At 48.6% G+C, this 23,385-nt stretch overlaps 1 protein-coding gene across 3 annotated transcripts in view; it reads left to right on the top strand.

Annotated features, from left to right (window-relative positions):
* The window catches only part of KANK4 (KN motif and ankyrin repeat domains 4), a 68,090-nt gene that overhangs the window by 31,552 nt on the left and 13,153 nt on the right, over window positions 1–23,385 (top strand). For 2 of the 3 annotated variants that reach the window (XM_004751661.3, XM_004751662.3), the window contains exons 2-7: window positions 4,567–4,654; window positions 10,734–12,671; window positions 13,904–14,015; window positions 16,789–17,007; window positions 18,519–18,606; window positions 21,183–21,402. In XM_004751661.3, coding sequence (XP_004751718.1) covers window positions 4,639–4,654; window positions 10,734–12,671; window positions 13,904–14,015; window positions 16,789–17,007; window positions 18,519–18,606; window positions 21,183–21,402 — 2,593 coding nt within the window. In that variant the 5' untranslated portion in view covers window positions 4,567–4,638. Of the gene's footprint in view, window positions 1–2,436; window positions 2,484–4,566; window positions 4,655–10,733; window positions 12,672–13,903; window positions 14,016–16,788; window positions 17,008–18,518; window positions 18,607–21,182; window positions 21,403–23,385 lie in introns of those variants that run through there. The other variant, XM_045064636.1, reaches the window with a different exon arrangement.

Below are 23,385 nucleotides of genomic sequence, written 5' to 3'. Positions count from 1 at the left end.
CACTGCAGGAGTTGGGCTGACTGGGGGAAATCGAGCTGTTCCTAATGTAGCCTGATAGTTATACATGGGCTTTCAGAGTAACTGCCTCTTTGGTGGATTTTTTTTTTTTTTTTTGGTAAAGATTTTATTTGTTTATTTGACAGAGAGAGATCACAAGTAGGCAGAGAGGCAGGCAGAGAGAGAGAGAGGAAGAAGCAGGCTCCCTGCTGAACAGAGAGCCTAATGTGGGGTTTGATCCCAGGACCCTGAGATCATGACCTGAGCTGAAGGCAGAGGCTTAACCCACTGAGCCACCCAGGCAACCCTGAACTGGGCATTCTTGATCCTTAGATAGGTTATCGACAAATTAAAAATTACAGAACACCGGGTATTGTAAGGTTCTGAATACCAAATACAACTTAACAGCACTGAGTAATGAATTGCTTTATGTCAAAATTTTTAGTGCTTCAGAAGGTTGCAAATTTCCATTTGAAAGGGGAATTCTGCCCAACCAAGCTCATTTTCATGTTCTGTTGCATTGCAAAGTAGCATGTGTTGATGTGGTGATTTTTCTTCAATTCCATTCACCAAATCACATAAAAAAATACACCCTTAGCTCAATTCTAAGATGTCCACCCCCAGGGCCATAATTGTGGCCAAAGTGCAGGAGGAGGCCGGGGTGGGTGAGGCTGGCAGTGGTGGGATATGGGCATGACAGTTCCCTCCTTCCCTTCCTGTGTCTAGACCTTTCCTTGGAAGCTTGCTATGCTCTCTTCTTCAGAGCATTGGGTGTCAGCTCCACTTAATTTCTGTAACCTCAGAAATGACTGATTTTAGTAATATTCAAACAAGTCTAAGAGAACTATTAGAAATCCCCATAGAGTTCTTTTTTTTTTTTTTAAAGATTTTTTTATTTATGGGGCGCCTGGGTGGTTCAGTGGGTTAAAGCCTCTGCCTTCAGCTCATGTCATGATCTCAGGGTCCTGGGATCAAGCCCTGTGTCAGGCTCTCTGCTTAGTGGGGAGCCAGCTTCCTTTCCTCTCTATCCTCTCTCTCTGCCTGCCTCTCTGCCTACTTGTGATCTCTGTCTGTCAAATGAATAAATAAAATCTTTTTTTAAAAAAAAGATTTTATTTATGTATTTGAGAGTTTGGGGCGACAGCCGAGGGAGAGACTTCAAGCAGACTCCCCACTGAATGCAGAGCCTGATGCAGGACTCGAACCCACAACCCTGAGATCATGACCCAAGCTGAAACTAAGAGTCCAACGCTTAACCGACTGAACCATCCAGGTGCCCCTCTGTAGAGTTCTTTTCAGTGAAATTTGACCTAACATGTGTGGCATAATTATCTGACCCTAGGATCCAACATTAAGGATTGAATCCCAACTCAAACCAAAGGCAGTAAGTGTGACTGAACTCTCTGAGGTGATGGTGAGTTTGTGTCAAAGATCCCTCTTGCACCTAGGTGGTCCCCTCTTCCTTAGAAGGAGCCTGTGGCTTAATGTACCATCTTGAAGAAGCAGGTCACACACATCTTTGGCCAAGAGGCCTTACAAGAGAGTAGTTCTCCTTATCTGTCCGAGAAGGCGTTTTACACATACTTGTGGCAGAAGCAGAGAAGCATCAAAGTCAAGAACACTTCCTGCTCCCCCTCCCTCTCCCACCCCGATCAGTCACAGCATCCAGGCTGGGCAAATGTTTACAGATCACTTCCCAGGACATGACTGGAGTAGGCTAGACTTGAGGGCAAATCCTGGTCCGATCACCTGCTTGTGATGTAACTTTGGCAGGCCTGGAAACTCTCTCCGCCTCAGTCTCCCTATCTGAAAACTGGGGACAATCGTAATAATCCCCTTGGGGGTTATGGTGAAGATTGCATGGGAGAATTCGAGCATGTCAATTGCTCTGAATGCTGCCTGTTGCTCAGTAATGATACAGGGTAGGAGGAGGAAGGGAGGAGAAGGGAGAGGAGAAACCATGATGATGGAGACAGGCTGAGGGGCCGAGCTTAGGCTTCAGGTCCTCACTCTTCTTCTTCCACCAGCATCTGGGAGGCTCCCCCACCGACTGCAGACTACTGACCTGCGGCATTATCAGGCACAGTGTCCTCTGCCTGGGAACCCTCTCTTGCTTTTCTTTCTTCTTCTTTTTTTTTTTTTTTAATTATCCTTATTTTTTAATGGAGATAATAGAGACATAATTGACATACAATATTGAATTGGTTTTAGGTGTGCAAAATAATGACTTGGTATTTGTATATATTGTGAAATGTCTTCCACGATAAGTCTGGTTAATATCTGTCCCCATAGTTATGAACTACATGACACCACAGTTACATAGTTACAAACTATACAAACTATCCTTTTTTTTTTTTAGTTACAAACTGTTTTTACGATGAGAACTTTTTAAAAATTCCCATCTAATTAACACACAGTATTATATTAGTTTCAGGTGTACGGTATAGTGATTCAACAATTCTAAACATTACCAAGCACTCATCCTGGTAAGTGTGCTCTTACCCCTCTTTATCTATTTTGCCCATCCCCCCACCCATCTCCCCTCTGGCAACCATCTGTTTGTTCTCTATAGTTCAGAGTCTGTTTTTTGTTTGTCTCTCTTTTTTTTCCTTTGTTTGTTTGGTTTCTTAAATTCCACATATGACGGAAATCATATGGTATTTGTCTTTCTCTGACTGACTTATTTCACTTAACATTATACCTTCTGGATCCATCCATGTTGTAAATGGCAAGATGTCATTCTTTTTGATGGCTGAGTGATATTCTCTCTCTCTCTCTCTCTCTCTGTATATATATATATATATATATATGTATATATATATGTATATATATATATGTATATATATATATCACGCTTATGATGAAGACTTTTAAGATCTACTCTATTAACAACTTTTAAACATCCAATATGGTATTATTGACTACAGTCGCCATGCTGTTCATTACATCCCTGTGACTGGAAGTTTGTACCTTTTGGCCGCCATCCTCCGTTTCACCCACCCCACAACACTCTGCCTCTGACAGCCACCAGTCTGTTCTCTGTATCTATGAAATTGGGTGTTTTTAGATTCTACCAACAAGTAAGATCATATGGTATTAGTCTCTCTCTGTCTGACTTATTTCACTTAGCATAGAGCTCTCAGGATCCATGCATGTTGTCACAAACAGCCAAGATTTCCTTCTTTGTCATGGCTGAACAGTTTTGCATTGTATCTATTTACCACACTTTCTTCACCCTTTCATCCACCGCAGGACACTTAGGTGGTTTCAGAACCTTTTCTTTCTAGCAAGGGCGAACCTCCCTCGCCTCAGGTTAGAACCTTCCAGATCTACTTGCTGCCTCTTTAGCAGCCACACTTGCCCCCCCTCCCATCTTTCTACTCCAGCTCTATGCTGTTTCCAAACTCAAGTACTTGTTGCCCCCAAAGTAAGTGAGGTACTTCGTGCTGGCATTCCCTCTGCAAGGAGTGTCTCTGCACCTGGAAACCAGGCTGCCCTTCCAGGCTCTGTCACACCTGCAGAGGGAAAGGCCCCTTTGGCAGCTGCACGCAATGTGGTTTGGAGCGCTCACAGAGAGAGGCCACGTGAACTTTTGCCAAGCAAACTTTAGACCTCCCCTCGTTTGGTGGGCCACATACTTCTTAGCCGTCTTTCCCAGTTTACCTATTTGTTTTTTCCATCCCCAGCTGTTGAGGCCACCCCTCATCTATCTCTTACTCTCAGTTTCCCCCAATCCTTCCCTTCTCCCCAGTACACTTCTCTGGTCCGAAATTCATTGTCAAGCACACTGGAATTCCTGAAACAACCCTGCGTCCACTGCTGAGGTGTCAGATAACTCACTGTTATGATGTGTGTGGAGTTACAATCATAAAAAGACAATTTCCTGGGTGATTTATTATAATGGGGGCAGGTGCCAGGTTGTTTACCATTCGAAGAAAGAGTCCTGGGATTAGAACTTTGGGGAGAATTTATGATCAGACCTCAAGGTATCCTAATTCAGTCAGGACAGTCTTCTGCTTGAATAGTTCCTGATATCTTTGGAGCACCGAGCTTGAACTTGCCCTGCCCTACCCAAGGTTAGACATCACCTCTAAGTATCAGTGCCTCCTCGGTACTTGGAATGATCTCACGCCTGTTTTGCATCTGACTGGGATGTCACAGATCATTTAGAGGTATTCTGATTCCAGTTTCTTCCCCCAAAATGGATTAGAATTCTTTCACCGTGATGGAGGGGAGTAGATTACAGCTTTTGATGTTGTGGAAGGAGTACTCTGCTAGTTGGCAGAGCTCTGGAGCCGGCTCTACCCCCTTCACTAGAATGCAGAGAGGCCCTGCACAGACCAGTTAACCTCTAGCCTCAGTTTCTTCCATCTGCCAGGTGAGGGGACTGGGCCAAATCCTCCCTTTGGTGTTGACCATCGCTAACATCCTTTGAAGACATGCCCAGGATTGGACATACTCTAGGAGGAATGTGGAGCTCCTGGGCAACCCTGAGAGGAAGACAGGGACGGGAGTTCTTTGCAATGATACTGCCTCCCTATTTATGCTAACTGTCCTTCTTTCTTTCAGGGCTCTTCAGTGGGTTGTACAGACTTATCGGATGAAGAGTGCCTGAGAGACTGACAGTCTGCATTCCCTAAGATGGAGAAGACAGATGGTAGGCAGGCTGCTCTGTATAACCTGGTCTAAAGGGAGCCCTTGGGTTGCAAAGGGATTGCTACTACAGATCCTAGAAACAGCCTAAGGGAGGCTCACAAAAGACATTCCCTGTACAGATAGTGCCAGGAGACCCAAACTGCGTATTTCGGGTATGAACAAGAGTAGTAGTATAGGATACGAATGAAGCCTTGTGGTTATGTCAGACTGCTGTAATCACTAGACAGTTTTCTCGTCTCTTCCAAGCATCAAGAAGGGAGCAGGATGCTCTCACTCACTACTCTAATTTTAAGGATGAGGAGCTTGAGGTCTGAGAGAGACACAATATGGTGAAAGAGCCTCCATGTATATCTGGGTGACTCTCCCTGTTATTTACTCCTCTGAGCCTCGGTCTCCCCATGTATCAGTTAGCTTTGCTGTGCAACAGACCACTCAAAAATTGATAGACTTCAAGACATTTACCATTTCTGGAAAGATTCTGTGGGTTGTCTGGGCCATTTTTCTGGTCTGGGCCAGCCTGGCTGATATTTGCTGGGCCTCTTCATGAGTTTGTGGTCTTCTGGGTGACCTGGGTGGATGGTGTAGAACGGCCACACTTACATGTCTGTTGGCCGACTCCATGTCACCCAGGCACAGGTGGTGATTGGCCATGTGTTTCTCATCACCCAGCAGGTTAGCTGGAGTCTATTCCCATGGTAGCAGAGGGTTCAAAGTTGTTGAGTAATAACTATGTAACACAACAACAACTGTTTTCACAAATATTCCCCTCATTCCCTGCCCAGGAAACTTGCTGAAGGTCATAGACTAGACCCTGATCTCCTGATTTCCTCTTCTTCTTCTATTTTAAAGTTTTATTTTTAAGTAATCTCTACACCCAAGATAGGGCTCAAACCCATAACCTTGACATCAAGTGTTGCATGCTTCACTGACTGAGGCAGACAGGGAGCCCCCCACACCCACCCCGCCCCCAATCTTCTGACTTATGTCAGGGAAACAGGAGTGCCTGTAATTCCCCTGAACCACATGGCCCTTCACCAAGCCCAGCACTCAGGGACCAGACAGCAGCCCAGCCCTGCCCCTTCCCTCTTTCCAAATGTAGTTCTGTATATTTTGAGAGTCTGCCTTTCTCCCCAGAGAGCTGCCTTTTCATGGAAGTGTCCCACCGAACACCAGCTAATTCCTTTCATGCCCCAGGGGCCTGTCATTCCTGCCAGCCTCATTTGTCCCTGCTCAGCAACCTCAGCATTGCTGTGCTCCTCCACGTGATTACCCACAACTAGCTCAAGATAGGTACCCCTCCCTTCGGGCAGCACCGCCTCATGAAATAAAGGCAGGAGAGAGAAAAGCTTCCATGACTGCCTTGGCCTCTGAAGAGGCTCATTAAATTCCCCTTCCTTCCGACTGTGTTTGTGGCCACTTTCTCTATAGTTCCTGTTTTTTTCTGTTCCTTCAGAAACCAAATGTAGGCTTTTGGACTTTCTTTCTCACATTAAATACCTCTGATTCATTAGCTCACCTGCTGAATTTCACAGTTTTCCTCAAGGTAATCACCGTGGCATCTCCTTCCTTCCACTGGCCCCTTCTACTTCCCTTTCTTGCATCTGTGTGTGAGTCTTAGGCTCATGACTGCCTTTGCAGGTCATTTCCAAGGGACCTTGCGGACCAAGATGCTGTAGGGAATCCTAGGTAGCTCTGAGCCTGTGTTATCTTACTTTCTTCTTCTCCCCTGACTCATTTTCCCAGTTCCTCCAGAATTATATTCTCGGATTCCTGAGGCTATCATTTTTTTTTTAAGATTTTATTTATTTATTTGATGGAGAGAGAGAGACAGCAAGAGGGAACACAAGCACGGGGAGTGGGAGAGGATGAAGCAGGCTTCCAGCAGAGTGGGGATCCAATGCGGGGCTCAATCCCAGGACCCTGGGATCATGACCTGAACCGAAGGCACACGCTTAATGACTAAGCCATCCAGGCGCCCCGAGGCTGTCATTCTAACATGAGAGCTAAATATTCCAGGGAACGAGCTCATCCTCAGCGAGTTCCCCCACCGGCCCCACTTAGAACAAGCCCATCTTACCTTTCTTGAGTGCCTGTGCCATGTCCTCCCTATCACATTCATGCTAACAACCACAGCAATCCTGTCAGTTAGGTATTATCATCAGCATGCTACAGATGGAGAAACTGAGGCATAGGGAAATTCAATAATTTGCTCAGAATCACAGAAGTAGGAAATGAGAAAGCCAAGATTCAAATCCAGCCAGTGTGGCCATGTGTCTGTTTATCCGATCAGCAGCTCATTTTGAGCAGAAACAGCCCTTTTAATTAATTCTTGCCCTGGCCCAACGCCCGGAATTCTGAGCTCCTTCATACCTGTCACCAGGTAGAATTGAGAGGAGCGGAGCCAGATGGGAGCACAGGTCTGCTGGCATATCAGATCATCTCCCTCGTTCAAGGTCCAACATTCCTTCTAACTGGGAGGAAGAGAAGGAACACAGTGGTGGATAGTAGGTAGAGCAGCTCTGTGTGTGTGTGTGTGTGTGAGAGAGAGAGAGAGAGACCCCATAGTACTAGCTTAGGAAAAAGCACCTATGAAAACCATCATCCTGGATAGCGCTCCGTCTCACAGACTCCTTTGGTTTCCTTCAGTCTCCCTTGTGGAAGATTTTGCCTTTGAATCTGTTCTTTCTTATTTGATGCTATTCTTGTATTTGTGCTCTGGACCTGCTCCCAGAGGCCACTGGGTAAATCAGCCTCAACTGATTTGAGGCAATTAGCAGATAAATAATGCAGCTTCTCCTTCAGGAGAGTTCTTTGCCTTCGGGTCATAAATCTGCTCTCTACTTAACTTTAAACAAATATCTGCTCTCTGATTTGGCCTGTTCCTGTAATCCAGGAGGCTGCTGAGTCGACCAGGAGGCCTAAGAGGACAGCTGGGCGTAGCCTGGAAATTTAACAGAGAGCAATAGCTCTCATTTATGGAAATGACCAGTGTGCCTCTTTGGGGGAAAGCAGGTTGGTGGAAAAAAAATTGGTGTGGGTGAATGGGAACTTATTTGGTCTTTTTGGGGGGCTTGAGAAATCGTCACTCATTACTGCCTGAAGTTCAGGTCCCTGGCACAGTACCAGTGGAACCCAGTGAGGACAGTCCCATGGGTTGTCCCCTGCTGTGGTGGTGACATAACTGCCCACAGGCCCCATGGCTTTATTGAGCATCGAGCCCAGTAGGCTTGACTGTGTCAGTGGACACAATGTCAGACTGCAAGAGTCTGGTTGGCTTTGTTTAGTTCTTTGGAGATAACTGTACTTCTCTAAGCACAGAGGGCCACCTGACAGCGCATGGCACTGACTGAAAGGAGGGATCTAACAGGCGAGAGAGAAGAAGGGCTCAGGCCTAGTGCGCCAGCACCTTTAGGGGAAAAGCAGCCCCAAGAAGCTACCGCCCAGGGACCACCATCATTTGCAGCTTTTCTTTAACTTGTCCCTTTCCCTTCATTGCCTTTAGCTTTTCCTACCTGGAGCATGTCAGCAAGCTCTCAGCTGGTCTCAGGGCCTTGGGTTTGTTCTCCTTCCAGTCCTCTGTGAGGACACTCTTGGTGACACCACCACTGATTACCTGGAAAGTAGAGTCAAGGCTTTGTTGGTGTGCATGCAAGCGGCCCATGACGTGGTTCTTGCTGACCTTTCCAACTATCTCCTCCTGTTTACCCTTCTCTACCACACTCGGAGCCTCATTTGTCCCTGGCCACATCACCCGGACTTACGGAACCCCAGGATACTGTGGGATTTCATACCCCCGTGCCTTTGCACATTCTCTGATGTGTAGCTATAATCTATCCTGGCTATTTACTGCTGCATTACAAACACCCCAAAACTCAGTGGCTGAAAACAAAAATGTATGACTAACACAGCTTAGCTGCGTGACTCTCGCTTGAGTCCCTCCTGTCACTAAAATCAGATGAGGGCTGAGGCCAGAGCCATCTGAAAGCTCATGCCTGGCAGCTGGGCTAGGATGGCTGGAGCAGCTTGGGCTGGCAAAGCAGCTCTCTACCTCTTTCCATATCACCTCTCTATGGGACTGTTGGGCTTCCTCACAGTGCAGTCTCAGGAAGGTGAGCTTCATACATGGCATCTGACCTTCTACTGAGTGGCTTCTAACTTACTGGCTTAGGATCTAGCCTTGGAATTCTCTCAGCATCATTTCTACCTTATTAGTGGTCAAAGAAGTCACAGGCCAGCTCAGATTCAAAGGGGTGGAGAAATAGACTCCACCTCTCAGTGTGGGATTCCCTTGCCTGTACAGAGAGGGTGGGAAGTGATGGTGGCCATCTTGGGCACAAACAGTACAATGTCATTCGCCCTCTTGTTTGGGCAAATTCTTCTTCATTCATCTTATGCCCAATCTTAAGTCGCTTTGTGAAGTCATCCCTCTCCTCCCAAGGCACAATTAACCTCCTAAAGAAATTGGGAAAGTAAGTCAGGAAGGCTGTCTTTTGGGCATGTATCTGTTAGGATCCTTGGCACACCATGTTGTACCTACTGGTGTTTCTCCTACTTGACTGTACATTTTTTGAGGGCAGGGCTGTACCTGATTTATCTTTGTGTCCTCAGGATCTAGCTTAGCAACCAACACATAGGTGCACAAAAAACAGTGGTTGAAGTAAGCACATTGAATTACTACTATTTTGTAATTTTGCCCCCAGGGCTCATGACCCTTAGAACCAAGCAATCAGTCAAGTCACAGAGAATTTGTGGAGCCCCTACTGTGTGCCTGGGCAAACCAGCTTCCATTGTGGGGCTTCGGTTTTCTGTATTTTGTGTTTCCACAGTGGGGCTTCGGTTCTCTATATTTTGTGTTTCCACAAAGATAATAATTACAATATTGAGTCTACATTGGATTTTCATCATTGTTCAAAGCACTCTCTATGTATAAATTAATCAGCTCTCACAAGGATCTCACCTTGCTGTTAGTATTGCCATTCTATAGATGATGAGACACAGGGAAGCTAAGTAATTTCCCCAACAACCAAAATACAGACCAGGCTTTTGAATGTGCATTCTCGATCTCTGTGCTGCCCACGAATGTGCTCTCCTGAGCTAAGCATTTTTGGGGCACAGTTAGCAGAATGTCACACAGAGTCCTCATGTAGGATGACTACCTGAGAACAGACTGTTTAACCTGAAGAAGAGGCTACGTGGAGAAAAGTCCTTATGGATTCAGTTGAAGGACTGACTTGTCCTCAGTGTTCTCTACGGCAGTCAAGAGAACCAATGGTGCCTTAGGGGGAACTTTCTCACCGCAATGTCCCCTGACAGTCTGGGCTGCCCTGAGAAGTCATGAGTCCCACCTCTCTTGGAAGATGTAGGCCAGTGTCCCTTTTACATGGCCCATGTCCTTTACCACCTTTTATCCAGTCTTTGAAGAATGTGGTATTTCCTCACTTGACACGAGTTTTTGAAAGTGAAGTTCGTGGTAAGCACTCCGCAGCGTGGAAAAAAGAGCATGGGCTGCGCATGTCTCTGATCTTCACGTGCCTGAAAGCTCACCTGGATGAGGACACTTACATAATGCAGAAGGCAGAACTCCTTGTTATGTCTGGCTTCAGCAAGATTTCCTAGTATCCATCTGAATAATGCGAGGTTGGGTCTTAATGTTGAGGCAGTTGTGTACTTTATCCTTCCAAACCCTCAATGTTCATAATTGCCAATTAGTACCCCGATCTGACAGGTGCCTGGCTGCTTCAGTTCAGCAATTACATGACTCAAAACCAGAAAAACAGTACGAGACTATTTTATCTTGCTGGCCTGCCGGCAGATTCCACAGCAATAACTGAGATGAATACTGCAAATTGGAAACTATTTCCTCTACCTATTTCCTTGCAGACATTGGCTAAGTACACATTGATTTAATAACCTGGATTCTCAGCATGGCCGAAACACTGTGAGAGCATCTCAGCTTAATTTAGATGCTGGGACATAGAAGAGAAGTCTCGCGTGAGAGCGTTAAGTCTACATGACACACATTAGGCCTCACCACCCATAATTCGTATTAACATTGTGCTTCTTTTTTACATGTCTGCCAGCCAAAGACCCGTCCTCTCAGGGGGATGAAGAGAAGGGCCCTCCAAAGAGCCACCCCTACTCTGTGGAGACCCCGTATGGCTTTCATCTGGACTTGGACTTCCTCAAGTACGTGGATGACATTGAGAAGGGAAACACCATCAGAAGGATTCCTATCCACAGAAGGGCCAAGCAGGCCAAGTTCAGCACTTTGCCTCGAAACTTCAGCCTTCCCGACAGCAGGGCTCGCCCCCATGCCGCTCTTCCCCACCAAAACTGGTCCCTGGCGGTGCCAAGGAAGGTGTCGCTGGGGACAGAGGAGCGAGCCCAGTCGCTGCCACTGGGTGAACACCCGCAAGCCTCTGCCAGCGGCAGTGAGGTGAGCTACCACCGGAAGGCCCTGCTGGCGGAGACGGCCAGACATTTGGAGGCTGCCTGTGCCAGGGAGGCGGAGCTGGCCCCCGGGGGCGGACGGCCCCAGCTCCTGAGAGCATCCAGCATGCCAGCCACACTGCTCCAGAACAGAGCATCAGAGGACTCAAGCCTAAACTCAGGGCCCCCCACACCTCCAGCCCTCCCTCCACTTCAGGGTGAAGGCAGTGTCTGTGATGGTGCCTTCGGCCCTGCAGAGGCATTTACAGGTTTTCAGAGCTCTACTCCACGAGCAACAACCCAACCCAGAGTCAGAGAGTTTGGGGACCTGGTGCCGGGGATTCCAGAGCTGGTGCAGGAGGGCACCGAGCCTCCAGAGGACGAAGATGAAGAGGAGGCTCCAAATCACCTCTCTCTCCCGAGCCCTCCCTTCTCATCCCAGGATGCACTTGTCGTTCTAGAGGATGAAGACGACGAACACAAAACCAGAGAAGCGGAGGTGGTGGCCACCCCTGGCTCCCCGACACCCAGTCCCCCACCCCTGCCATCACCCATCCCTGAGAATGAGTTCCCCCTAGAAGAAATCGAGCTCAACATCAGCGAGATCCCACCCCCACCACCTGTGGAGATCGATGTGAGAAGCATTGGCGTCCGGGTCACAGAGGAAAGCCTGGGCCTCCCCGCGTTGGATCCCGGAAGCATCTCCAGCCTGAAGCAGCGGCTCTCTGCCCTCGAGGGTGAGCTGTCTGGAAGAACTGAGGAACTGGTCCAGGTCAGAGCTGCCCTCCAGCAGCAGGAGGAGGAAGTCAAGGCCAGAGGACAGAGGATTCAAGAGCTAGAGCGCACTGTAGCTCGACTGGCAGAAGAGCTTAGCCACGAGAACACCAGAGACTCTCAGGGCCAGACTGACGCCATGGTCAACACTGACCCCCTCCATGGACTCTTGACCAGGGAGTCGTGTGACAAGAGCATCGGGGTCAACCTTCTGGGCAGCACAGGCTCTGAAAGCTGGAGGGCTGGAGGAGAGGAGAATGGCCTCTCAGGGGGGCAGACCAGCCACAAACGGGGGGATCGGAGCCCAGGAGAATTCGTGCCACCACCACAGCTGTCACTGCCGCAAGGACCCGAGGTGGTCCTCACCCCCTCTATACCCAGCTGCCTCTCCATGGAGCTGAGGATTGAAGAAGCAGGCTCTGAGCAGGAGGGAAGCCCACAGGTGGGAGCCGAGGGTCTGGGCAGGGTGTCAGGAGGCTCTTCGTGGAGCAGCGACCGAAAGTCGCCCCCAGCAGGGCGAGAGGAGGCCAGTTCAGAGCTGCCAGGGAAGGAGCGCCCGGGGAGGCCACCAAGCTCGCCCACAGATGCCACTATTGGCCAGTACGTTAAGAAGATCCAGGAACTCCTGCAGGAGCAGTGGAGCTGCCTGGAACACGGGTACCCCGAGCTGGCCAGCGCCATCAAGCAGCCTGCCTCCAAGCTCAGCAGCATCCAGAGCCAGCTGCTGAGCTCCCTGAACCTGCTGCTGTCTGCCTACTCGGCCCACGCTCCGCCCCAGAGGGAGCCCCCCGACCCCCCTACCTCCCCGCCGATGGGTAAATACTGGTGCCCAAGATAGGGAGCCACTTCTCTTTTACCTGATGGCTCAAAGGGAAAAAAGATTTGAATTGCATGTGTGTATTTTTCAAAAGGTTCACACACCTCCAGGAACCCAGTGGGAAAAACACAGCAGGGGGCTGTGTCCCTACCCTTGTCCTGGAAGGCTGGGATGGGAGGGCTGCCACAGACAGTGGGCACAGATAGCACAGGGCACAAAGAAACCAGCCAGGAAGGCACACGGGTGCTGAAATTCAGTCCCCACTCACTTACCATGTCTGCAGCCCATGTCCACTTGGGGTGGGGTGGACCCGTCTCTGACTTGCGATGTGCAAAGGCAATGTCTAGGGCAAGAACAGCCCTGGCTGTGTGGGCTCCAGACCTTAGCCTCCCTTCATTCTTTCCTGGGCTCCTTCCCATGGTCCTCTCTGGTTCTTGCACATTAGACGTTTGCTCTAGCCTGGTTTTGGAGGAACATTACTTTGAGCTCAGAAACAATTTACTGAATATTTTCTGTGTGTGTGTGTGTGTGTGTGTGTGTGTAAGAGAGACTGAATGCTACATGTGGAAGTCGACCCTTGGGCTGAGCAGCACTTCTCTTGTAACAGATTGCACACTCTTTTCTGTTGAGTAAAGTGGAACCATATTCTGCTTTGCTCAACAAGCACCGTGCAAGTCTGCTTCCTGCTGCAGATCACGAATGGGCTGGTTTTTTATTTCGGTGCTAGTTCCAGTCTTGCCCGCTGGAAAATGCCTCCCGTACCTTTGAGCACAGCAAAAGAGACGTGCTGTTGCTCACGCGTCTGCCATGCCTACCCCACGTCCCAGGGCACAAGTGGCACATACGCCAGGAAAGTCTGCAGAGCTGCCCTCGGGCAGAGGTGGGCGTGGGAACAGGAGTCCCGTGAAGCGGGTTCTGTGCCTGTCCTGCCATTCACTGAGCAAGTCTGAGCCTCAGATCACAGCTCTTCTGGAAGAGTGCTCCTGGAACTCCACTCCGTCATCCACACACAGAGGGGCTTGTGAACGGGGACCGTTGGGCTGGTGTTGACCAGAAGGCCGGGCCTCCTCAAAGACCTTCGGCACCTTTGATTTACGTTATCTAGTCTCCATCCCTTTCTACGCCCTCCCATGCCTTCAGCCTGTCTCCCCTCAAAGTAAGAGTCTTGGGTTTGCTGCCTTCTGGGGCATCCCTACGGTCATTCTAACCTGTGATGTTGTGTCTACCTAGAGATCTCCCCGTCGACCAGCCTTAAATCCATAATGAAAAAGAAAGACTATGGCTTCCGTGCAGGAGGTAATGGGACCAAAAAGAACCTTCAGTTTGTTGGGGTTAACGGTGGGTAAGCATCGCTCGCGAAGCCCAGACTGCCCCCCTCCACACTACCTATCCCACTCCTGTCCTTAGCGCTCTCTTTTCCTAGGGGGAAGCATCTGGTTTTCATTTTTCTTCAAGGGAATTAACGGCCCTTTAAAACTCCATCTTGGGTTTGCATGTGTTTGGCTCCTTGCCAGCTGTGGTGGTCTGTTGGATCCTGTGCTTTGAATGTCTTGGCTTTGGTGTCCCTGAGGCCAGGGTTCCAGGTGGCTTCTGGGAGTTTGGGGAGCACATGGGCCCTTTATGGAAGACATTTAATCTGAACCACAACACTGAAAGCAGGACAAACTCTTAATTTGTTGAACTTCAAATTTCATCCATTTAATTTTTTTTCTTCCGTTTACTAACTTACTGCAAACCAAACCAGCATTTTTTAGAATGAAGAAAAACAACCAGTGTCTGTTGACTCAGAACATGAACCAAACCTTATATATTCTAGAGAGTAAACCATTGGATTTAGAATATTTCCTAAATCAGTCATTCAACATCTATTAAATGCCAACAAATATTTTAGGTGTCAGGGATTTAAAAGTCCAATAAATCATTGTCCCTGCCCACTGGGGAGGGTATGTGCTCTGGTGAGTGCTGTGAATTGTGCAAGACTGTCAATTCATAGACCTGTACCCCTGAAACAAATAATACATTATATGTTAATAAAATAAAAAAATTAAAAAAAAAAACTCATGGTCCCTGCCTTTAGCTCATAGTTTGGACAGGGTAGAGATAAGACAAGAAATAAAGGGAAAAGAGCGATATGCTGAGATGAAGTCTAGTCAAAAAGGGAGTGTGGGCCCAAAGGAGGGGCACCAGGCCCAGCCAGTGGTGGGCCCAAGAGGTTGAAACACCTGCTAGTTTGGGTCCGACCAGAAGGGAGACACCAGTTAAACAAGAGTGATGTCACTCTTGCAGGCTCTGTGAGGAAAACATCAGAAGTAAGGGCATGGGATGTTCTAGGAGAACTGCTGTCCTCATTCCCACTATCGTCAGACTCTGTGAACCCGGCAGAAACACGTCCTCTCTCTCCCCTGCTTACCCGCCCTCAGCAGTGCCTTACTATGCCCAAACCTGGAAGTCCATCTCATAGCTATTGCTGGCCCCACTGTCTACCAACAACTCCCACCTTTCTTCCCTAAAGTGTGCCAAGTGGGGCCCATCGTGGGGCCTTTGCATTCGTTATCTGTCCCTCCATCTGTCTCGCTGCCACCCTGAAAGTCTCCTGTCCCAGATACTCTTCAGGATTTGTCACTTTAGTGCAGTGGTTCTCAACCTTGGCTGCACCTTGGAAACCCTGAGGGAACCTTAAAAATACCAATGCCTGAGTCTCCTCTCTGAAAACTCTGGCTTAATTAGTCTGGGGTGCTGTGTGGATATTGGGAATTTATACACCCTCAAGTGATTACAATGTGCAGCCAAAGTGAAAAACTTCTGCTCTAATTAATGGAGCCCCTCCTCCCATCACTCTATTCCATGGTCCTTTATTATTTGATTAATTGTTCTTATCACTGTCTAATTGTGTACATGTTTGTTTTCTGTTTTTCTCTACAAGAATATTAGCTCAATTAGGACAGGGACTTTAGAACAGTGTGTGGCACACAATAGGTCCTCAATAAATTTCTGTTGACTGGATAGTCTTCCAGGTGAAGTTTTCATGGAAGCAACTGTAAGACAAGAACTGCTTGGTAAATGTAATATGCGCCCCCCTTCTCTTAGTCACCAAAGCCAAAGGTGGCTCCAAGCACAACAGAGAAGAAACCTCTGTGGTTTAAATAAGACAGAATGTGAGCATGCCAAGGAGCAGGCTGGCTTTGCAAGTCCAGTGAGCATGGGGGCCTTACATTGGGGCCAGCATCCAGAGAAGCAGCCTAAAGGGGTTCAGCGGAAGCTGTGACCACTGGTCTCCCCTGGTCTCTGTGGCAGTGTTCAATGGGCCCAGAGTCTGAAATCCTTATCTTAACTGCAGGATTCTCTATCAGGGGTCTCCTACTGACCATCAGCAGAAGGATCAATAAATCTACTCCATGGTCTGTGGTCGGCCACTTCAGTGGAATCACACATAATTGAACCTAAGCATCGCTGCTGGGGAGGGCGGGCCACAAGACAAGGGGGCTGATGCCCTCACTTTTGCCGTTGCAAGCAGTAGCGGAAACGGGCCACAGCCAGGAAGCTCAAGATGCTGGGTTCAGGCACCCTACTGTTCATGTTTCCTATGCAACACTGCTGGGAGGAGTCACAGACGGGTCTTCCCATGTCAGGTGTGAGCCTGGCTAGAACAGGGAGGCAAAAGGGAACTTCACAATCACCCAGAGACATGAAGATCTGTACGTCAGCTCCAAGAATTTAGGGTAGGGGTGGGGGATGTTTGCCTACGTCTGGGCCCCTGTCTAGACAACATCTTGGGATTCCAGAAGCAAATGCTCTTGGGGGAATCTTGGATGGCTTGTCTGGGTCATCCAAATGCATCAGCCAATTAGGACATGGGCTATTTGTGTATTTGCCTCAAGGAGCTTAATTATCTTTTCTCCCCAAATGGCCTCCAGTGTCAGAGCCACGGCTCTCCACAGCATCCTTCTCTAATGTAAGGCTCCTGGGAGTCCCCTTGCCCAGGCCTGCAGATACAAAGAATGGAGGATGTGGTTAGCAAGTGGGAATTATTACCTGAACCCCACCTGGTTCTTACCTGTGTTGACCTGCACCGGGCAGGAAACACAGGATTGAGTGACCTTCGTCTCCTTCTCCAGCTACGAGACCACCTCAAGCGAGGAGACCAGCGGCGAGGACAGCTCCCCAGAAGACTTGTCTGACAGTGAGGCCGAGAAGAAATGTGATGGCCCAGAACATAGGCGGGGCCAGCAGGCCCACCCCGCCTGCAAGCCTGGGCAGGGCCTCCCCGAGGGCAGCAGCACCACAGGCCAGGAGAGTGGGCCTGGGGAAGAACCCCCCGATCCCAAGGCTGAGAGGTGAGTCAGAGGGGTATAGATGCGGATACCTGCTCCTCTGGGAAAGAGCAAGGGCACTTCTTCATCCTTTTATTCTGTTTGTTCATTGTTCATTCATCTTTCTATCCATTCACCCGTCTTCCCTGAGTTTCTAATTGATGCCAGGCATAGACCTAAGTCCCGCCTTCGTGGGATATTACGTCACAGACGGGGCTGCACACGTAAAGCTAACATCGTCCCAGCCCTGGAAATGTGAAGGACGTTACATACACTATAATCCTTTTAATGATCCCGCACAGTAGAAATTACTATAATCCCCACTTTACAGATGTGGAAAAGAGGCTTAGAGAAGTTAAGGGACACAGCCAAGTGGGGCTTCTGACCCAGGTCTGGTCTGACTCTGACCTACATGCTTATTCACCTCTCCCATTGGCCATGCTGACATAACCCCATCTTTTAAAGGGATGTGAGGTCATGTCACGTGATGAAAAGCAGCACTGTCTTTGAGGCTGGACACACTTGGGTTCAAATCCCATGTCTGCCACTGTACTTGCCTCAGCTTCCTCTTCTGTAATACGTGGGTAACAGCCACCTGATAGGTTTGATCTGGGGACTGGATGAGAAAAAGTATGTAAAATGCCTAGCACAGTGCCTGCCACAGAGCAGGCTCTCGAGAGAAATAGTAGAGGGGTGCCTGGCTGGCTCAGTCAGTTAAGCATCTGCCTCTTGACCTCAGCTTAGGTCTTGATCTCAGGGTCATGAGTTCAAGCACCACACTGGGTGCCATGCTGGGCATGAAGCCTACTTTAAAAAGAAAGAAAGAAAGAGAAGTGTTAGGAATAAGGATAGTAAGCCCCATTACCAACATCACCCCCCTCAGCGGAGCAGCTAGGGCAGTGACAAGCAGGGGGGCTGACTGGTAAGCAGGTCCACAGGGCTGTTCAACATGGCGGCACTATAGAGACAAGCTGAGGCAGAGCTTCCTGGTGACCAGTGCCATGAAGTCCACCCTGGGATGGTCCGTCTGCCCTTCCACTAACCCAGGAAGAGTGCTCATCACTGAGAACATCCCAGCTTAACTGAGTTTCATTGTACTGACTCTGTTCACGTTGATGGTATCCTTCATGGAAGAACAACCTGAAAAAAATTGCTGGTAGGGATGGGGTTCTCTGGATTTTTCAAGTCACTTAGGCAGAAAATAGTTTACCCAAAGTCAGGAAGACAGCCCTCCCTTTTCCCAGCATGTCAGGAATTGCCGTTAGTCTCACGGCCCCCAGAATGCTTTGGTGATCTGCTCCTGCCTCCTGAAAACAACAGGATAAAAAGGGCAATGTGCTTGACTCACTCCTCAGCAGGGTTCAGAGGCCAAGCCTCACTGACAGGAGGCTGAATTCAGCGGGATGCACCTTGCCTGGGAGGTGGCCCAGTGAAGGTGTTTCAGCTGCTGAGAAGCAAAGTCAAGCTAGGGGATTACTTTCTTTTATATTAATATGGAGACTGATTATACATACATATATATGTTTTTCCCTTAGATATAAACCTTCAGAAGAATTCCTCAACGCATGCCGGGCATTGAGCCAACATCTGCCAGAAACTGGGGCCACCAACGACCAACTCTTGGTACTGTGATTTTTCATTGTCATGGAAGGAATGTCCCTACCGTTTAAGCTCTTAGTTCCAACTGGGTGACTTTGGTCCCTTGCCTGAGGCAGCTGTGTGCGTGTGCACGGAATCCCTTTCCCCCAGGGTGCTCTCCTTTGCCCAAACTCCGCTGCCGGTGTGAGGATAATGATGCCAGGAGATGGGACCGGATGCTGATGCACCAGGGAGCAGCCCGTGCTCTGAGGCACCGCAGAACGTTCCCAGGCATCGCCCTTGAACATCCAGCATAAAACTGTGTGTGGCTTCAAAACCAAACCAGCCCTTGTGTGGCTTGGGCTCAAAATTGCCTCATGATTGGGGAGAACTGTGGTCAGAGTGAGGAGCGCGTGGCGCGGGAACCGGGGGTTCTAGTCCCAGGACAGCTGTCGGTGAGATACTGAGCAAGTCATTTCGTGGCTCAGAGCTTGTGTCCTCATTAATAAAATGAAGGTGGGTGGTGGGCAGCATGTCTTCGTTACCCTCAAGCCCTGGTATTTAATTCTGTAGTCTTTACTGATTTATTCATTTATTTGTCAGAGAGAGAGAAACAAAGAGAGAGCACAAGCAGGGGGAGCGACAGGCAGAGGGGGAAGCAGGCTCCCCACTGAGCAAGCAGCCCAGTGCAGGACTCCATCCCAGGACCCTGAGATCGTGACCTGAGCCGAAGGCAGATGCTTAACTGACTGAGCCACCCACGCATCCCTTTATTGTGTTTCTTGACATGAACCTATGGGTCAAGTGACCAAAAGCAAAAAAAGAAGAAAAAATTTGCTTGCTTCTTAACACCTTCATGGCCCACAGGGAATTAAACATGTAGCCATTAGGTTTTACTTTTATTCAAGAAATCCTGGCACAGACACATATTCCCAAGTCAGGAGAGCCAACTGGTAGGCCCTGACATGTAACAGCCTGTGAGCATTTTTAAAGCCCCTTTGTTTTCCTTCACAGAAGAGCCTTAGGGGTAAAAAAATGATTGATTCAGCCCAACCTATTTTCATTATTTTATCTTAGCTGATTTTGCAAACAACCGTTGCCAGATTGTTTAAAAAACAAACAACAACAACAAAAACACAGTATGTGATGTGAATGTTGATTGAAACTCCTGTTACTTAATTTTAAATGAATTACAGAACTAAGCTGTATGTTTCTTAATATTAGGATCTTTCTCCAGAGTCTCCTGACAATTCCACAGGAGAGGGAGATATTCTGGTATATAAAAAGTGTTTCAGCCATGAAAGGTTCCACTGTTTCTGCCTAGAAAAGTGATAGGGGAGGGGTGTCTGGCTGGCTCAGTTGGTAGAGCATGCGACTCAATCTCATGGTCATGAGTTCAAGTCCCAAGTTGGGTGTAGAGTTTACTTAACAATAACCTTAGGGGCGCCTGGTTGGCTCAGTGGGTTAAAGCCCAGGGTCCTGGGATCAAGTCCCGCATCGGGCTCTCTGCTCAGCAGGGAGCTGCTTCCTCCTCTTCTTCCTCTTCCTCCTCTCTTTGCCTACTTGTGATCTCTGTCTGTCAAATAAATAAATAAAATCTTTTTTAAAAAATCTTAAAATTAAAAAGAAAAGAAAAGCGATAGAGGATGTGCAAACCTGACACCACACCTGTATTAGGATTAAAGTACCCCCTACCCTCACCCTACCTGAGAGACAAAGCAGGCTGTACAAGGACCTCATTCTGTCGAGCCACGGGAGGTTAGGGACCCCTTCCTATTTCATCCCCATTTTGCAGATGAGACAAGTAAGGTTCATAAAGACTCTGTGAGTTCCAAGGTCACACAGCTTAGTCTGGACCCCAAACCCAGTTCATTTCCAGAATAACTATGAAATCACATCCCCATGGTTTCTCCTCCCCTTCAGATAAGTAACTTAAGCATGTTCTATTTTAAACACATAGGTCATGTAACACACAGAATTGATGTCATTCGCTCTGGAACTCTCCTCCTCCATGGTTCCAAAGGAGCTGTACACTACAGATAGTGAGGTCCTGCCATGGGTTGTTAAACCGTTTTCTCTGAAGGTCCTAGCAAAGCTTAAAAGCCAAAAATAATTCAAACCCAGCTGTTTGGCTTTTAATTCTAGCATAAATTGGGCTTGTTGTTTATCTTAGCTTTCGCATGCATCTTCCCCATTAGTAAAATGTTGTGGCTTGCTAGCTATGCCTATTAAAAACACACAAAAGTCCTGGTAGGATCCAGGCTAAGGTCAGTGTAGGCTGGCTGTGTGTGTGTGAAAGACAGGGGCTTGGTTATCCTGTGCATACATGGGTGTGATCTAAACTCACAGAAGATTCAAACTGTCCCCTGCACTTTGTCACTGGTTACTGTTTGCTCTCCCAGACCTCCTTCTACGTCACATGGGGGCTGACTGCACAGGTTCAAACCACGCCCCATCTGCCCTAGCTCTGATCTTCCAGGAGTAGGTCACACGGAGTTAGAGGGAGCTGAGGGAACAGAGGTGAAGCATCCAAAGCTGCCTTCTCCCATGGAAACTAGCGGCCCAGCTCGAGCACCCCAGGCCAGGCGACCTCCTGGAATTGCCATCTGTTGGTATTTCAGAGGCTGAGCTTGAACACCATCCGTCAAGAGTGGTTCCGCGTCTCCAGCCGGAAGTCGTCCAGCCCTGCCGTGGTGGCTGCCTACCTCCGTGGGGTCCAGCCCCTCTCCCCACACTTCCTGAAGCTGCTGGTGAACTTGGCTGATGGCAATGGGAACACGGCCCTTCACTACAGCGTGTCCCACTCCAACTTTTCTGTCGTGAAGCTGCTACTGGAGACAGGTCAGAAATGGTTGCGTCTGCTAAGCCTGGGTCCCTCCGTGAAGGGCCATTTTGGTACCTACTTCCTTCCTGCACCAAGGTTCTTCACTGTCCTGAGTTCCTCCTGTATTCCAGGAGCTGGACTAAGACCGCCGTGCCTTTAGTAATGTCACCCATTCTTCACAACACTCTTGTGATGGAGGTATTATTATCCTCATGTTGCTGTGTGGGACAACATCACGCAGCCCAGGAGTGATGGTGTGGACAGGTGGCCGATGGGCTGGCTGAAGGCGGGTCCAGGCCCAATGGCATCTATGAGTTTAGGAAGGTTGTATGAGGGAGACCCTAGGAGGGTACTTATAAAACCCAAATGATGTCCTCAGATTAGGCCCTCTGCTACGCACTTGGCATATGAGATCTCATTTAATCCTCATAACTCCTGTTAATAGGGATGATTATCCCTATTCTAAGATGATGAAAGTGACGCTCAGAAAAGTCAACAGAATTTTGCGTGATTCCGAGATCACGGCAATGACTCAGTGTGTTGCTGGGGTTTAAAGTTGATACCACTGGTTTGTTCTTCCTGTTCTCTGCATCCGGGAATTGGAGCACATGCTAGATCTGTAACCTTTATTTAGGAGGCCGGAGGAGGAGTTTACATGGGCATCAGGAAGTCCGCATTCCAGATCCAACAGCTTTCCCCCAACTTGGATCTTACCCACCTTGGCTTAAATGCCTTCCATGCCTTAAATGCCTTAAATGCCTTTCCACTGCTGGAAGAATGAAAGGCAGCTTCCTCAGCCTGGCCTTCAGGAAGCCCGGACGGCCTGCCCCCCACCTGCATTTGCTACCTCGGTCATCACTGTGCATCCTCCTTCCCCCCACTCCAGTCACATGGCCTCTGGCTCACCAAGCTCATTCCCTTCTTTGGGCTGCTGCATTCCCTTTCTATCCCAACCCTTTCAGCTGAAGCCTTTCTCAGGCCGGGTTCCTTCTGATCATTCCATTTTTCCAAATTCCCTTAAGCAGCCTTGAGGGCTTTTTACCTGAATGGAAAGATGAGATACCTAATGACAGCCTAAAATTCTTTCTGCTTTCCACAGTATCAGAGGAAGATAAAGTCACAACTCTGACATTGAGCCAATTGTGCTAGATCTGAGTTCTTCATGGAATCAGGGACATCATAAAAGGGGTAGCTCCATTGAGAAAGGCACATTATTAAATGGAGCATACCTGTGTTCTGTGCATAAAGAATCCAAAGATTGGAAATGCAGAGCCTCACCTTGAAGTAGCTCACACTGAAGCCTGTTAGAAGTTCTCCAGGTGGCCCAGGCCAGGCCAGAGAGCAGACGACCTAACCTTGGGCTGTTACACATTTCTGCTGGTGTCAACGGAGAATCCATTCGGTTCTCCTCAACCCTAAAGTGATCTGGAAGCTTTCTGTTTATCATACTGATAGAGCTGAAATAGCCATAAGCACAGAATATGAAGGGGAGCAAAGAATGGGCGGAACGTTCCATTCTTTTCCCTCACTGTAGGCGGCTTGTTGAGGAGGGCATACCGGTCACCCTCTGAAACCCAGGCTTGCAGCTGTGAGGCATCCAGAAAGCACTTTACACACTGTAAGGGGCTGCACAGAGGTGGCTCATCATGACTGAGTACACAGCCCAGCGGGTGCACCTCTACCACCTTAGTCCTTTGTGATCTGTCCTTTATTTTGCCAGAACACCGCTGCAGAGGAGAATGCTTGCAGAGCTGGACGGGCTCAGTCAAGAGTGTATCCCCCACCCCCCAACCAAGGGTTGGCTCCCTCCCTGGTGTGCCCTCAGGAGAATCTGCTTCGGAAGCCCGGGGTCCTCAGCCCCTTTTCTGAGTCCCTGAGGAGAAGTCAGTCCTTACCCTACTGAGTCATAAGTCATGCTTCTGAAGAGAGTAAAGAGAATTGTAACCTGAGGATTGTTTACGTCTCCTAAAAGCAAATGTAAAATAGTCCTGAAGTAAAAA

This window comes from Mustela putorius, unplaced genomic scaffold (assembly GCF_011764305.1).
Source record: "Mustela putorius furo isolate JIRA1106 unplaced genomic scaffold, ASM1176430v1.1 tig00003853_pilon_pilon_pilon, whole genome shotgun sequence".
Taxonomy (NCBI): domain Eukaryota; kingdom Metazoa; phylum Chordata; class Mammalia; order Carnivora; family Mustelidae; genus Mustela; species Mustela putorius.
Note: the sequence above shows the minus strand (reverse complement) of the source record. Positions and strands in the feature narration are given on the sequence as shown.